The sequence below is a fragment of the Typopeltis vanoorti genome, chromosome 15 (assembly GCF_054136105.1).
Source record: "Typopeltis vanoorti isolate ZY-2024b chromosome 15, IOZ_Tvanoo_1.0, whole genome shotgun sequence".
Taxonomy (NCBI): Eukaryota; Metazoa; Arthropoda; class Arachnida; order Uropygi; family Thelyphonidae; genus Typopeltis; species Typopeltis vanoorti.
Window position 1 is genome coordinate 80339765 of NC_143563.1, and position 17125 is coordinate 80356889.

General features: G+C 35.5%; 1 protein-coding gene across 1 annotated transcript in view; it reads right to left on the reverse strand.

Moving 5' to 3' along the window:
• The window catches only part of nsl1 (non-specific lethal 1), a 187728-nt gene extending 170830 nt beyond the window's left edge, over positions 1-16898 (reverse strand). The window contains exon 1 of the mRNA XM_090404984.1: positions 14886-16898. Within this exon, the coding sequence (XP_090261110.1) occupies positions 14886-16210 (1325 nt within the window). The 5' untranslated portion in view covers positions 16211-16898. The remainder of the gene's footprint in view (positions 1-14885) is intronic.
• Between the last annotated feature and the right edge of the window lie 227 nt (positions 16899-17125).

A 17125-nucleotide genomic window follows, 5' to 3' on the forward strand; every position in this document is an offset into this window, starting at 1 on the left:
TGAGAACTAGGATCCAGAATTGGGTTGACAACAATGGTATTATCTTTGATGGACAGCATGAATTTGCTAAAGGGAGGTCATATTTTAGTAATCTACTTACTTATTACGATAAAGTGATTGCTTCCTTGGACAGAGGGGAAGGATACACAGTAATATACTTAGATTTGCAAAGGCTTTTGATAGAGTACCTCATGATAAATTGATAGTCAAACTAGAGCAGATGGGGTTGGATATTAGATTAGTGCATTGGATTGGAGCCTGACTATCTGATAGGTATCAACAAGTCGTGTATGGGGGAGTGATATCCAGGAAAAGGAAAGTCACTAGTGGAGTGCCTCAGGGGTCTGTTTTGGGGCCATTACTGATTAACTTGTATATTAACGATATAGGTGAAGATTTGGATGGAGATATTCAGTTGTTTGCAGATGATGCAAAGTTGAGACGAACCATGAAGAGTAGTGAAGATGTTGTGGCCTTACAAGAAGACTTGAATAAATTGAGTGATTGGGCAAGGAAATAGAGATGCGAGTTCAATGTTGCAAAATTTAAGGTTTTGAAATTTGGAAAACAAAGATGAGATGCAGAATTTATGCTTGGTGAGGATATATTTTTGGAGGTGGAAGAAATAAGAGATCTGGGGGTGATAGTGGATAAGGATCTGAAATTTAGGGGACACATAGCCAAAATTGTGAAGACAAAACAAACGCTTCTGGAATGATGCAGAGGACACTGACATGTAGGAGTAGGGAGATTCTTGTTCGTTGTATAAGGTTTTGATTAGGCCACACATGGACTATTGTGCCCAGATTTGGTCACCTGGTTTTTAGAAGGATGAAGAGATGTTGGAAAGGGCCCAAAAGGCGATTGACTAAGGTAGTTTCTGACCTCTGGAATGTGGAGTATGAGGAAAGATTGAGAAGATGTAATTTGCAGTCTGGTGGACAGGAGGAAGGGGGAGGGTATGATAGAGACCTACAAGTTAGTAAGGGGGTTGTTATAGAATCAGGAGAAGTTCTACAGAAAATCGGGAGAGAACCAGAGGTCATCCCTGGAAACTGTATAAAGAGGGTGTGAGTAGGGGAGTGAGGGGCAGGTTTTTTTCATGCAGAGTTGTAAATGATTGGAATGCCTTGCCTGAGAATGTGGTGTCTGCAAGGAGTTTGAATGTGTTCAACGCACAGTATGATGAGCTGTGTGTGTGTGTGTGAGATAAAAGGACCTCCCAGATGAGTCTTTGACTCCATGAGTTCTTGGAGTAATAATAATACTGTGATATACGAATGATTAGTAATATAAGAACTACACATTAAATTAATTATAATCTAATAGTAATCCAGCTAACATTTTTTCAAGGTTTCATAAGACATATACAATCAAGTTTCACTTAAAAATTAGTGAAGACATGATCACCTCATGTTTTCACTATAGCTTTCAAGATCCTCTATGCACCTATGGCAAAATATCAGCTTCCAAAGCTACTGCCACACACACACAGGTTTTACATCAACTGATTGAGTCAAGTTCAGATATTTCACTTCTAAGAAAACTGCATGAATACCATTCTGAAAGTTATGCAAATAATACGAATGAAGAAACATTATTATGCCAGGCTCAAAGTAAAAATCCACATAGCGGAAGGGCCAACTAACTGTCATGATCATCTATCCAACCACAACCAACCCAATGCACTACACTCAGCACACTGCTCAAGAATGACCTACAGTTCTTCCATTCTGCTTCTGTGAAAAATTCCCAATAATATGCTCCTCTTAACTTACACATCTGTCACCCTTCTGTATTCCCATTTCCCACTCTCTGCAGATGGCAATTCAATTTGTTTTTACAAATAACATTTATAACCCTGATATTAGTTTCTTTACCTCTCACATCAACTTTTCCAGAGCTCTAGAAAATTGCACTATCCTACATCCAGGGAACATCAGACTGTATGCTTCTGCATGTAGCCCCAACTGGAACCTAATGCCACCTTACCTCAGTGTCAAAGTCCTTGCTACTGCAGAAATCTTTTAGTCTCAAATTTACATTTTTTACAAATTTTCTTCAAAATATTTCCATTACATAATCAAACGATTCTATGTTTTCTGAATTTCCCACAACAGCTTCATTGGAAATTCAGAAACCAAATTTCAACTTTTAATTAATGAATTAGATAGTTTATTTATTAACTGCAGCCAATCCAAATATCCTCTTGAAGAACTGCACTCACAAATGTGCATTATTTTCTAACCAAATAGAAATCTCACTGCAAACAATATTGTTCATATACGTTTTTAGTCCATATTTTAGTCTGTATATTAATACATGTGCAGGATTTTGTACAAGTATATACATGTACAAAGGTGTATGAAATATTGGAAACCCCTAATTGATGTAAAATTAACTCCTGGAAAATGCCAAAAGCTAAATGAAAATTGCACTAGTATTTTAGACATTGAAGCCTGGTTACATGAATTATCCTAATTGAAAATAAAGAAGTGTAAAATTTATATTACAGCAAAATAAAGTGGAAAAACTGATTCCAAAATGTTAAAATCCAAAAAGAATTATTTATACATATTTACAAGCTTAATTAATGATGATATTTCAGTAAACCAAAAGTGAAACTTAAAAACATAGTAAAAAAAAAAAAAGAAGAAGAAAAAAGATATCTGAAAAGTTAAATTCCAGTAATCACGAAAACAGGAATTTGAGAGACAGCAAAGCAAAAAAGTGAATAAAAAAACATGTAGAAAAATGTAGGGTGCTGGACAACCAAAGAATGCGAACGATTAATAGATCAGACTCGAAATTATGAGAATATTAAGAAAAGGAAGAAAACTCAATAGAAAAAAACATATTGAAGTAAAGAAAGATATTGACAAAATAAAGGCAGAAAAGGTCAACTTATTAGCTAGAATGATATATATAAAAAAGGAGAGCCATGCTTGAAACTTAAAATTTTTTTGAATCAGTAAAATTTACATAGCAACATTCATACACTTTCATTAAAGATACCAAGAAATTATATAAAGTCATCCATCGACTTATGTCCATGATCCCATAAGGGAATAAATAATATTTTCAGCTATACTTTCGAACAAGACACAAGCGAGCGTAATGTAAAGCTTGCACAGTAGCGACGGTGCTTTCAGCGGCAACCTCCCTCGGCAGTTGGCACACGCCGTCAACAGTTCCTCTGTTGATATTGTGTTTGAGAAATGGGTTATTTGTGTATTTATCATTAAATATTACCCAATGTTTTGTGCAACATGGCCCTACACGACAATAATAAAAAAAAAAAACTAGTGAAGAATCACAGAAAAAGAGACGAGCAATTGATCTTGAAGCAAAGTTGCAAGTTATAAAGCAACATGAAGCTGGTAAGCACATAAATACATATAAAGCACATAACTTCGGATGGTCTCATTCCAGCAGATCCTTTCACAGAGGCTGTGAAAGGATCTGCTTCCATTAAATCAACGATAGTGACGAAGCACTGACAAGGTCCTATTGGTGATATGGAAAAGTTACTTGCATCATGGATAGAGGACCTGAACCAAAAGCTCATACCCCTTAGCACTGTGACCATAACCGCGAAGGCACTAAGTCTCTTCAACATGTTGAAGGAGAAAGCAGAATCCGATTATGACTACGAATTCAACTCTTCTTCCGGTTGGGTCATGAGATTCAAGCAGCATTTTGCAATGCATAATGTTAAAATATATTAGAATCTGCAAGTGCTTAGAAGGCTGCCAAGGAGCTTGTGGAAAAAATTGGATAAAATTATTACGGAGGAAAATTATTTGCCCCAGCAAATATTTAATATGGATGAGACATCCTTGTTTTGGACAAAAATGTCCGAGTGGACATTCATCCACAAAAAGATAAAATCTATACCTAGTTTTACAGCTCTTAATGCCCGTATTACAATTCTGTTAAAGTTAATGTTGCTGGATATAAATTGCAACCATTTGTGATATGGCACAATGATAATCCATGAATCTTCAAAAACATTAGGAAGCATTCTCCCAGTTCATTATCGGAGCAATAAGAAGTCATGGATGACTCAAAAATTGTTGGAGGATGTCTTAATCTGTTATGCGAGTGAAATAAAAAGCTATTGTGTGAAAGAAAATGTAGAATTTAAAATTTTATTTATTCTAGATAATGCTCCAGGTCATCCATTTTATAGCGGTGATCTTTACCAAGTTCAAGGTCATGTTTCTCCCTCCAAACACTACTTCTTTGATCCAACTTCTATAGGTAAAGTTGATAAGGCTCTGTATTACTAAAAGCTTGGTATTTAGGGTCTAGCTACTCACTGAGGAGACCTCAAAAAAAGGTTGAAACCAGTCTGAGTAGTGACCCCATCCATAATGTATTGCAGAATACATCTTCTAGTGAGATGTGCTTTACATTATGGGAAAATACTAAGAATAGTGATCAGAGCTTTACCCACCTTTACAATGAGTTGGCCTTGTGTTGTACAGTCTTTAAACTTGAACTGCTAGACCTTATTAATAAAAATCTCTGGATGAGAGAAAGATGTTGAATTTTTTTTTACCTTGATTGTACTATACATTAAAGATGTCAAGAAATTATATAGTGTACTTGGTTTTAATCCTTTACTCAAGGAAGCAAAACAATGTTTTGCATGTGAAATATATTTACGTCTGGGTAAAGGATTAAAACCAAGTATATAATTTATTGGCATCTTTAATATATAATAGAACCAAGGTAAAAACTTTCAACATTTATACAGTTTTGTATATATTATTATCATTGTATACACATAAGTTAATGTGTATAAATAAATATTATAGTGTACAATGTATAATTATATAAGAACTTAAGTTACATACTTTCAATTAATATTCCCTCCTGATATCAAGGGGCAAAAATGTCAAAACGTTGCAAAAAGTTGGATACATAATGTTTGAAACTGTTTTCAACAGTGGCAGCAACAAAAACTGGATATTATTTATTCAATACTATTAAAATGACAAAAACAATCTTGGGAAAGCAATTTCAATGCTTGAGCCTTGCTACTGCAAGATGAGCTTCTGGAAAGTACCACACCCACTGCACTAACAAGCATGAAGGTTAATTTCATTGTAATTTCTATTGTTTTAACTTATAATTTAACTATACATTATTCACAAGTTTTATCTTTTTAGTAAAGGGTAATTAAAAACAATTTCGGTATTATATGATAGCATCAGAGAGAACACTGATTGTGAAATGTCTGCACAAATTAGTTAGGCATGTAAAAGGAAGGTGATTCTAATGGGAAATTTTAATTACAGGAATGTGGATTGGAAGAAAAAGATAGTGTATGGCTACATGATTAGTGCATTTCTAAGGGATAAACTATCTTTAGTAGTATGCGACAAAAGCAATATGAAGTTTTAGGTTATCAGATTTGGTGATATTCTCACAAGATGTGGTTGTGAATGGCATATCAACACTGTCACTATAGTGACAGTGTTGTAACACTACTTGTCACTATAGTGACAGGCAGTGACCCTTCCAATAATGTATAGCATTATACATGTCTGCAAGGAGATGTGCTTTGCATTATGGGATACTAAGGCAAGTGATGTGAAGTCTCAGCTTCTTTATACGAGTTGCCCCAGTCCTGAAAACAGTTCAGGTGCAAATTTGTTTACACTTGGATAAAGGATTAAACCAAGTATACAATTTCTTGGAACGTTTAATTTATAACAGTCACTAGTTGACAGTAATCATGAATTGCTGGTTTGAGAGTGGTCAAATAGGAAAAGGAAGCTGTCAAAAATGGATCATATGTGGAATTATAAAAGGTAGATGGATTATGAAGCACTCCAAAGTAAATTAACATCAATAACACTGGATGATAAGCTGTGCAAAAAAGAAGGTAACAAGAATATGGGAATTGATTAGGAAGCATCCAATGTATACTAAGAGTTATGCAATTAAGTACAGGAGTGACATGTGAACAACAAAATCTGGCAAGCACAGGAAAAAATACTATATACAACAGTTGGTAGTGATTCAATAATAAAAATAAAAATAAGGAAAATAAAATGCAGGACAGAAAAGTGACAAGCATGATAAAGAAAGGAAAAGTGCAATATGCAAGATTTTTTGCCAGTCAGGCTAAAGGTAATTATTATTATTATTATTCCTGACACCTCAAAGGAGTCCGAAGACTCATCACGAGAGGACACCTACAACTCTCAACCACTACACCGAACCTCTACTACGAATCATCTCCATCAACGCCATCTACTGCCAACCTCCACAACTGGTATTCTATGTCTGTAAATTGCGTGTGTTCTGAAAGGTCGATTTGTCTGTATGTGGGATGAAAAACCCGAGTTTCCGGTAGGGAAAAACCCTGCTACCTCCGTATGAGATCGGCTAACTCACCTTCGATTGAAAATCGTCCAGATAAAGATTCCTCCCATCGACGAGAATCGAACTTAGGCCTATTCCAATCGAAAGATGCAATGTACCGTCGTTCTTCCAATTGAGCTACGGAGGCGCTTTTTTCAAAGCAGTTCTTCCTGTGTGGCAAGCTTTGCTCTTGATCCCACCCCAAACATGGTATTTATTTGCTATAGGCCTTGCAGCTTTTCATGTATGTGTGTGCTTTTATATATATATATTGAAAGAATCAAGTGCATAATGTGTTGACCGGGCTAGATGTTAATAAGGATGCAGAAATAGATGGCAAATCATCATATATTACAATTTTTCTTTCTCAATCATGCTTGTCACCTTTCTCTAATTGTAATTTCCTATAACTGGAAACTTCCAATTATAGACCAATCCATATATCTGAAGTTGTGGTGAAGGTATTGGAAAAATTAGTTAGGAATAGAATACAGGATGGAGTTGAGAATTCTATAGATACAGGATACTCTATGATGGTCGGCATGGGTTTGTCATGGATAAGGTTTCTTTTAGCAATCTGCTTGCACTTTATAAGGTGACAAATGTATTGAGTAAGGAAGAGTCGTGTAGAGTGACATGCTTAGAACTTGGAAAAGCGAGCTTCAGGGTAATATTCTGGAGATTCTGCTATTTAACTTATTTACGTGGACTTGTGAATCTTTGATTGTTCTGATGATGTAAAGAAAAGGAACCAATGGAAAACATTTGCAGACTCGGGTGTTCCCAGCAGAATTTGGGAAAGAAGTGTAACATGAAAGCAGCAAGTTTACTTTCAGTTGAAGAGCCTCGAATAAAATTTCACATGGAATGGATAAGGCTCATGATAATGTAAGCACAGAATGAATCCTGATTTCAGATTCACTCAACTAATAGGTAGAAAAGATAACTTACTTAACAAGTTTTACAAAGTAAATAGTAAAGAAATTTTCCAAAACACGAACAAGGGATTTCCTGGAAGTTATGTAGGAGTGTGATTAAGGATTAGCTTTTCTTTTTTTCTTGGAGAATAATGAATGACCAAGGAGAGATATTATATTTGTTGTATTAATAATGATCGCAAGACTGCCACAATGAGTTAATGGACTTCCTGCTTTACAGTAAGAACTGGATCTTCCCAAGATCATGAAATTCTTGGATTACCATATCAGGTATTTACATAACTGGCAGGCTGAAATTCTGGATGCAGTTCATGAAAACATGATGCTGCATTTGAAGATCCATCTATCAGTCCCACTAATCTTAATTCAAAGTTCATGTCAAGTAGTTCCGGAACTGGCTATTATGGGGTACTGGTCTGATATTAAATTTAAGTATTTTATTACATTTCATCTTTGCAGTAAAGTTGAATATGTTTGTTAAACAGAAGTAGTAACTGTGTCTTCCATACCACTGGGATAACAAATGGTATTGATTAATGCACACCCTTTTACAGTGGCACACCCAGAGGAGGAGGGGGAAGGGCACCCCCCCCCCCAAGAAAAAAACAGAAAATTTTCTAAAAATCGTTTCCTAATTAATAAAATTCATTTTTTTTTATTTATGTTGTGTCGTGTCTTCTATTTCTATACTACTTAAGAATTAGCGATCATTGCAGATGCTCAGTCATAGATCATATGCAATGCATAGTGCGTATTCTCAAATCGTCTACTCAACTTGGGGCTCCCCCAAGATTAAATCCTGAGTGCACTACTGCCCTTTAACCATCCAAGTTGTGTGCACACTGCTGCAACATTTGTAGAGCCCAAAACACTGATCTAGATCCCCCACTTACATCCAAAGTAAAATCGATGTGCTTTTTTTTTTTTTTTTTGATCAAGGTAATGAAATTCTTGTTTTGTAGATTTTAAGGTCACACTACTACAAAACAAACTTAACAAAATTATAATTTTTATGGCTATTTAGCCTATTTTTGTTTAGGAGTACCCTTTTATAATGTCATTGGCTTTTTACTCAAATTTTAGGGCATTACTGATACCCAAAGTTTTCGACTACACATAATTATCTCAACACAGAATTTTAAAAATCAAAATTACCCAACACAGCTAATAAATTACACCAACAAAACAGCAAAAACCCGTCGAAACAATCCAACAACAAAAACAAACTTCCCAACAGAAAAAAAATCATTGAACTGCCATACATCCAGAACACATACAAAGCTTAAAAATGCATTTTCAAAACACACCGAGTATAAGCTGTTCACCACGAACTAAAAATTGGCAACACTTCTAAAACTTACTAAATCTCACACACACAAAGAAATACTAGAACACCACAATGTGGTTTACAAATTTCCTTGCCAACAAGATTGTGATGTCACCTACATTTGGGCAAGACTACAAGAACACTTCCGTGACTGCAACATCCCAATTCATTTAAACAATAAAAAATGCAACAACCAAAAGAAAAACAGAAATATCAGTCCACGCCCTTGAACAGAAACATACCCCACAAATCGAAGAGGCCATAATAATAGATATACAAGAAAACGAAACAATGCTTAGAATATCGGAAATGATAGCCATAAAAAAAAATGTGACAAAAACTCAATAAACGTCCATCAGCTACACAATCTCCAAGAGTTGGAACTCCATAACATAAAAATTAGGTCACGACTCTGACCAATAGGAAACTACACAGAACCACCAAGCCACCATAACATAGCCTCCACTTCCCCCACGAGCTCCAAAGCCAATGCACTGTCAAAATGGCTCGCAACCCGTTACTCCCACCCCACCATATCCTTCTCCAAAAATTTCTATTTTTCCTCCTCCCTCCCAAAGTATGCTCTGCCCACTCTTTTAATAATAAAAAAACCCAGGTTTTTCAAAAAGTTCACATACCTCTTGCCTCACCAATAATTCTCCCAATCTCTCTCTCTCTACCCCTACATTTCCAACCCCCTTCCTTTCAATCATACTTCCTCCCTTTCGCAGCAGATGAATGTATACCGTCATACGCCAGGATGCTGCTGAATAAGAAGACAGCCAGCAACATGCTACAAAGGTATGTCTGAATTAATCCTCCTATGTATTCTTCATATATCTGTCTATATAAAACATCGGTAATGCCCTAAAATTTGAATAAAAAGCCAATGACATTATAAAAAGGGCACTCCTAAACAAAAATAGGCTAAATAATCATAAAAATAAATATTTGCTTAGAGGAGTAACATGAAAATCTTCCCAGAAATAATACCTTAACAAAATTAATCTGCAGAATTTCTATAGCCAGAAGCACTACTGATTTAACTGACTGCAATTTGATTAAACAATAAAAAGCAAGTATGACAAAAGTTCAGGACACTGGTTAAGAGAAATCAAAATGTATAATTGCATCAGAAAAAACGAAATGTAGTATAGTACTCAGAGTAGTAGCCTAGAAAGAGTACGTAAATGTAATCAGAGCATATGAATGAAAGTACTGCATATGACAATGCAGATCTTGGTAATGGCACCCATCCAATATTGAATCATTTTGATGTCTTAGTAAAATTCCCTCATCATGCCATGTCCAAAGCAAGCCCTTCCCAAAATGCACAGAATAATCAAAATTGTGAAAGGTGAATCAAATAAAACTGACTCTTTCCAGGTTTGCAAATTAGCAGGTGGGAACTGATATTAGGAGTGATATAAACTGGCAATTCAGAAAGGCTGACTCCCTCATTTCCACTTCCCTTCAATAAGAAACAAAGGAAGTTACACTAAGAATTGCAGTCAGCCACTGAAAAAATTCTCATCAAGAGAATTTAAGAATGACATCAATACAGAAAATATCAATGTAAAAAGTGGAACTTAAAGAATTAGCAAAGTACTTATGTACATGTAACTGATGAGATACTGTGAAATAATAACTAAGATGTTATATTTGCACAACAGTGATCAAGGAAAGGAAGAAATAATTTTAGTATTTAATGCTAAACAGGAATATAAACTTCTTGAATGGAAAAAAAATTTTAAGTAAATGTTATAGGAAATCAGACAATGAGACTTACATGTGTCTAGTCCCACTGGAGGCTCTACTAAAGGAGCAGAGAGTTTGTAATTAGAAACTGTAGCTGACATGAAGAAAAAGGAAAAGATTGTTATTGTTGGACATTTAAAAAAAGGTAGAGTAGAAAATGAATGACAGACATACAGAAGTGTTTGGGAAAATTTTTCAGAAAATGACAAAGCTAAATAATAATAACAGCAAGTACTAGTGCTGGATTTCAGTTCAGAATATGGAAAAAATTAAATCGCTTTAGTATTCAACACTAAACATGAACCATGTTCCAAAAAAGATATAAATACATTCATGTGAATGTATGAATTCAGTGTATGAAGACTAGCATTCAAGAATGTATAAGCATGTTAATCTAAGATGGCATGATCCCAAACCAGCAGGTCACAGGAAAAGATTGAGGACAACCCAGATCTAGGTGTACTGATGCACTCTGTAGCACCTTAGAAGACAAACATTACATCTGACAAAACTGGATATCTGATAAATAACAGATAACTCTAGAAGACAAATGACAGGAAGTGAGTAATAATGCAAACAATCATATATTATGGTCATATCTCTAAACCCCTCAAAAGGTACATATTAGTATGTTAATAATATTCAGACTCCTCCAACATTTCCAAGGCCCACTAAGGAAAGGCTTTTTTTTGTCACTCATACCTAAATACCTATCATATCTCTCTCTCCTTGAATACAATCACCAAAGATGAACTTAACATCTAAATGGTAGCCCATTCCACACCCTTGACACATGGCATATGAACCTAAACCTCACATGCCTCCAAATTATATCCTTAGCTCCCAGAAATGATTCGAGTTCAGCCACCTGCCTCAAGCTGCAAGATCCCACTTCTATTACGCTTCAAATTCCCTGTATGTTTCTATCACATTGTCCCTCTCCTCAATCTAATACTCAAACTTAATAAATAAATAATACTCAATTTTCTGAGCCCACCATTCTCTCAGCCTTCTCATATTTGTAATTCCCAGGCCTGTTATTTCTTGGCCAACCTGGTTGGTTGAGTGGTTAGCAAATCCACTCTGCAACCAAAAGGCTGTAGTTTTGAATCCCTACCATGGGGAAGGATATTTGCAACTGTCTTCAGGTAGCGCATGAATTTCATTGCCCAGTATGTGACCACTACCCTGCTTATTGAAGGCCTGAGGTGGCTTGAAAGAGTTCTATGTTTGGTGTCTAGAGTAGGGTTTTCAGACCATGTAAAAATAATAACAACAATGACAATAATAAAAAAACAAAAAATAGAAAAACTCCTCAGTCACTCAGAGTACTAACGTAATATACTACAGGTGTAGAACCTTTCAAGTGGGAGTCACATGAAAATTTCCCATTTTCTCAGAAACCAGGTGCACATATATATATGGCTAGAGGGGCTGCCAAAATTTGTTATTAAGCACAAGATTTACCATGATGTTTTCCTCTCCACATTCAATAAAAAATCGAGGTAGAATTATGACCACAGTACACTTTAATATTATGACATGTTAGTAGTAGAGTTAATAATGAGCATCGGTTAATTATTAATAAAGTTGCTGAAAATATCAGAACTTTGGTTGAATCGAAGTACAACCAAATCAGTACATACAAGCACATTAATTTTCTTCCATTTTATTATTATCCATGTGTAGAGGCTTAAGTGCTGTGAGGACATCATGTTGGAGACTTAATGGATTGTATAAAGCACTCAGAAAGGATTAAAATAGAATTTAATACTTACTATATTTCGTATCAGTCACTGAGACATCTTCAGGAATTACAAAAAATCTAATGTAACATGTACACAAATGACACAATACTAAGCACAACCATGTAGGCGGGATTTGAACCCACAGCCTTTTGGATGGAAAGCAGATACACTAACCATTCGGCCAACCAGACCATTTAATCCTATATAAAGCAGTTCTAAAGTATAATGTGTCAGTCTTAACTCACCATAATAAATGGTAGTGAATATACTATTGTGTTCTTCAAAAACATTGGAATGTCTTTTGGTGAACAGATTTTTAATTACTATTTTAGTTATCTTCTCAGATGTATGAGAGAGAGAAATAGATGCTTTGGCCTTGTGCGTTTGGAGAGGGCCGGGGAGGGGGGGGGGGGGGAAGAGAGGTTTGTAGTACATTATCTGTTTTATAAGGTTGCACCCATTAACTAAAATTATGTGGATACAGGTAGTTGTATGACATGAGCAGTGTCATTAGAGAAAGAGAGAGATAAAGACAGTGAGTTCAAGAAAGGGCATACAGTTATTTGATTTCTTTTTCTAATCTGAAGTGTGTTTTAAGAAGCTGACCGCTTAGATGAGTTAATTGTTTGTAAAAATGCAATTGCAGCCAAACTAAAGGTTAGAGAATAGCTGTGATAAATACTTTGTTCTTTAAATGCTCTATATACATATTAACTAAAGGAGGGAAGACGAGAGAAAATCCACTGCATTTCCATCTAATTGTAAATTTTTCTTTAATAACAATCTTACTGTTTTTGTGATGGTTGATAAAAACCGAATAACTGCCAAGATCTAAAGCAGTCATGTCATAAGTATATGGCTTTTTAATTGAAAATGTGTTTGTTGATTTCATATGGAGGTAGAGGTCTTTTCCTACAACAAAACAGGCAAGTCAGCCAGTTGACATGAAAAGACTCCATGGAAATACCACATAATAACAATGCATATTAGAGTTAAAAACATTAATTTGAATTTTTTTTTCTTAAAAAGGGAATAATCTAAATTGCTGAATCTGTAAAACATTTCAAAAGATAATGATGCTGAGAAACAGCTCTTAGTCATACAGCAACACTGTATTTATACATAAATTAAAGATACCAAGAAATTATCCAAGTGTAAGCAAACAAAGTTTGCAACTGAAGTATTTTCAGAACTGGGGCAACTCATGGTAAGGGTGGTATGACTTCACATCACTTGCCTTAATATCCCATAATGCAAATCATATCTCCTTGTGGACATGTATTATGGGAAGGATCACTACCCAGACCGGTTTCGACCTTGATTGAGGTCTCATCGAGAGCCAGAGCCAGACCCAGAGGTGATACCAAGGTTTAAGTAATGCAGAAGTCATATTTTGATATACGAGTTGCCAAAAGGTGTCACACTTTATTAAAATACTCTGGATTAGAGTTAGGCAGTTGTTGAACTGAAAAAGCAGAAACAGTCTTGAGAATGATATCTTGAACGAGCCTTGTGAATAAGAAATTTATATTTCAAGAGTAATATTCCAGAAAGCCACTTAAAGTGCTGCATATTTAGTTCATAATGAAATCAGAAGCAGTAAAAAAGTTCTTATCAAATGACCATTAAAACATCTTATAAATTTAATTTGGGTTTAGATGAAAAAGCCAAATTATTTCATACAAATAAGATCTGATTCTAACTTTACTCAATATATATATTTTTTTGTTATTTAATAATTCAAATAACTAGAAGCTCATGCATATAGTGATTTAAACTAAGTTCACAGTCAAAACATTCGTGTCTTTTTAAACAGAAGACGGCAACTAAGCTGCTCTTAACATCACCAAGAAGGCCCAGAATTATTACAGGTCTTGGAGAGCATTAGGCTATAATATGCCCCTCCTTTAATTCATTCACAATTGAATTAACACAAATGTAATTAGTATTATAACTTTGACTTTTCTGAGTAGTCCAAGTAATCATTGTTTTTATGAAATTATAAAGCCGAATAATTAGGAAATGCAAGATATGGAAACAAACCCACATCCCACTTTGTTATTCAAATTTAAGACTGTGGTTTCTTTTTGTTTCCTGCAGAAGTTTGTGATTTAAAATAAATCATGACTGTTTCATTGTAGTAAATGTGATTTTATATGTGTGTGAAATAAACAGCAGGCAATGCTATGTAAACACACAGGCCAATATTGTTGTCAACATATTTTTGGCTTTAAAAACTCAACTAGTGAGTATTTCTTGCATATATGAAGCATTTGTTTTTCTCTGGTGCAAGTGAAACATACATGAAATTGCAAACTACGTTCGACTAATGGATAGAGAAAGAGAGGGGGGGGGGGAGCAGTTACAGTTACGGCAATGTTTATACACAAGCACAAAGCGCGCGCGCACACACATACGAATTCTCTTTAAAAAGTTTAATTCTCTTTAATAATTGAATAAATAAACTTATTTTTCAAATTGAAAAGGTTTCCCTGAAATATTCTTCATTTACATGCAATGAATATATACTATGACATTGCTTTTTTTATTATTTAATACAAAATTTAACAGAAAAATTTAATTCAAGCCGGCAATCATACACAAAATAATTCTATATAAATTTAATAATAATCAGATAAATACTTAGACTTCATAAATCAAATGAAACTCTGTTTCGAAAAAATATTAACACAAAGTAAATCATATAAAATGTAATATGCAGCGAAGCACACTTACATTGGTACATGATGACTTTTACGTTCGTCAAAGCGTTCACATTCATCACAACTTTCTCCACCTGAGCTACTCTCTGTTGCATCAGAATCTATAGCAGTTTCCAAGTGTGTTAAATTTGCAAGAAGGGTTCCTGCTGCCCTTCTTATTTCGGAACATTCCTCGGCATTAAGCTTAATTATATCTTTATCCTTCTCACTAGATGGACTGTATTCGGTATTTGAAATGGAACTTTTATGAGAATGCAACAATTTCCCTGAAGCATGTGAAGATTCAATTTTCCTCACTAAATTTACAAGTGCTGCTGTTGATAAGTTTCTAACATCCTCACTTTGAAGTAGTTCGGCTTTTAAATCCACTGGATCTTTAACTCTTCTGAAGGATGAATTTTGCTTTTGCTGTCTTTGACAAGGTATTCCTAAAGATTTTTGTTGATAATTAACAAATGACCGCAATTGTCCCCCAACGTGCCATTCTGCCTGTCTACCTTGCAATTTACGTAACCTGGACATTAAACATTCCGCTCTTTTTTCTAAGATCATATATTTATTATTTACTTCCTCCAGTTCTCCGATGGACACTACAACTGATGACACTCCTACAATGGGTTCCGATCCAGGTCGGCTTGCAGGAGGTGTAAGAGGATGATCCAAGGTTTCTCTGACATCACTAAACGGCAGTTCTGACATATCCCCGGTTTCTTTGGGCGACATAATTAAAATATGTTGCTCCGTAGGAAATACATTTTGACGCCCAAGCGTGAATTTATTCTTGAAGTCAGAATCCAATGATGTATTAGCATTAAGCAAACCCATTCTGTCCTGTGTAACAGGAATATCCTTATTCATTGTAGTCAATGGCAAGCAGTTTTTATGCTTTAAAGCGCTGACTTCCACTTCACTACATAATCCAATATTGTAGTTCCAGTATCCTCCCCCGCATGAATCACCATTGATATGCACTTTAAAATTTTCGGCAAATGATGCAATATCTGTATATAAATGCTTACCATCAACTGTCCATATATCTTGTTTTGACTGCGGTGATATGCATAGCAGCCGGCAGTTTGAAGACAGGGCTTCAGATTTCACACAACTATCTTTCTTTAACAAGCTCGGGACCCGACATACGCTGGGAATGATGCTGTGCCCGCAATCAAGCAGATTCTCTTTATGTTCATTTATTTGAACGGGAGAAGAGGGATTACTAATACTCGCTGATGCCGGAGAGTGCGGCAAATTAAAACTCTCTGCCTGGCAAGCCGCCTTCCTAAGGGCGGGTGCCATAACGGCTAAGCAACATATCCTAAGGGATGCCGGTGACAACATGCAAACGATTCCATTGATCGTAACATGAGAAAGCCTTAAGCCTACAGCATTTTCCCCCCCTTCTATCACTTACAAATGACTACAAACATTACTCGGTATGTGCACATGAAATACATAAATCCATAACTGGTTTCCGTAGAAATATGTACACCAAGACGCAACGCACAGACAACGCCTTGAAATGGCGCGTTTCAACAATGAACCCACGTGACCAGGAATCCGCGTTGATCTGCTTTTTTTCCCAGCTTAACGTTATACCACTGACAATTTATTACAGACGCTGCAAAATTAAAAAGCATGGAGTGGTTGTTTAAAGCTGTAATAACATGCATGTTTTATTAAAATCTCGTATGCAACTTCGGTGGAGTGGTACACAAAGATTAAACGACACACATCGGGACAAAGGCATAAACAAGTACAGGTAAAAAGCTTCCACCACGTGACTTGACATCCTCTCAACCGCAGCGTTGTGTCGTTTAAGCCAGCAGGCGATATTGGCTACCAAATGTACGTTTAACACACGCAGTATAGATTATCTATTAGTGAGATGACTCCCATTTCACAAATTTTCGATGGTAAACATTATACATAATGCTTACCTATTTCATTTACTTCAGCAAAATATCAAAATCACGTAAGGTACACACACAAAGTCCAATATCCAATAATGGCGGATTTCTACATCACGTAAAAGGATTGCAGTCAACAAAAATGTTAGGCCAGCCCAAAATTATATCTTCGTGCTGAGCATTACTCGTATCTCTATAGGTCCTATTTCGTGATTGGATGAGAGAGTGACATTCAGCTTCCATACATTGGCGCTCCTCCCCAGTTATAATTATTTTGGAGCTCAAAAATTAAATGACGATCTTTAAAATACTGAATATAATTTCCTTCAGTTTATCATTAAATGCT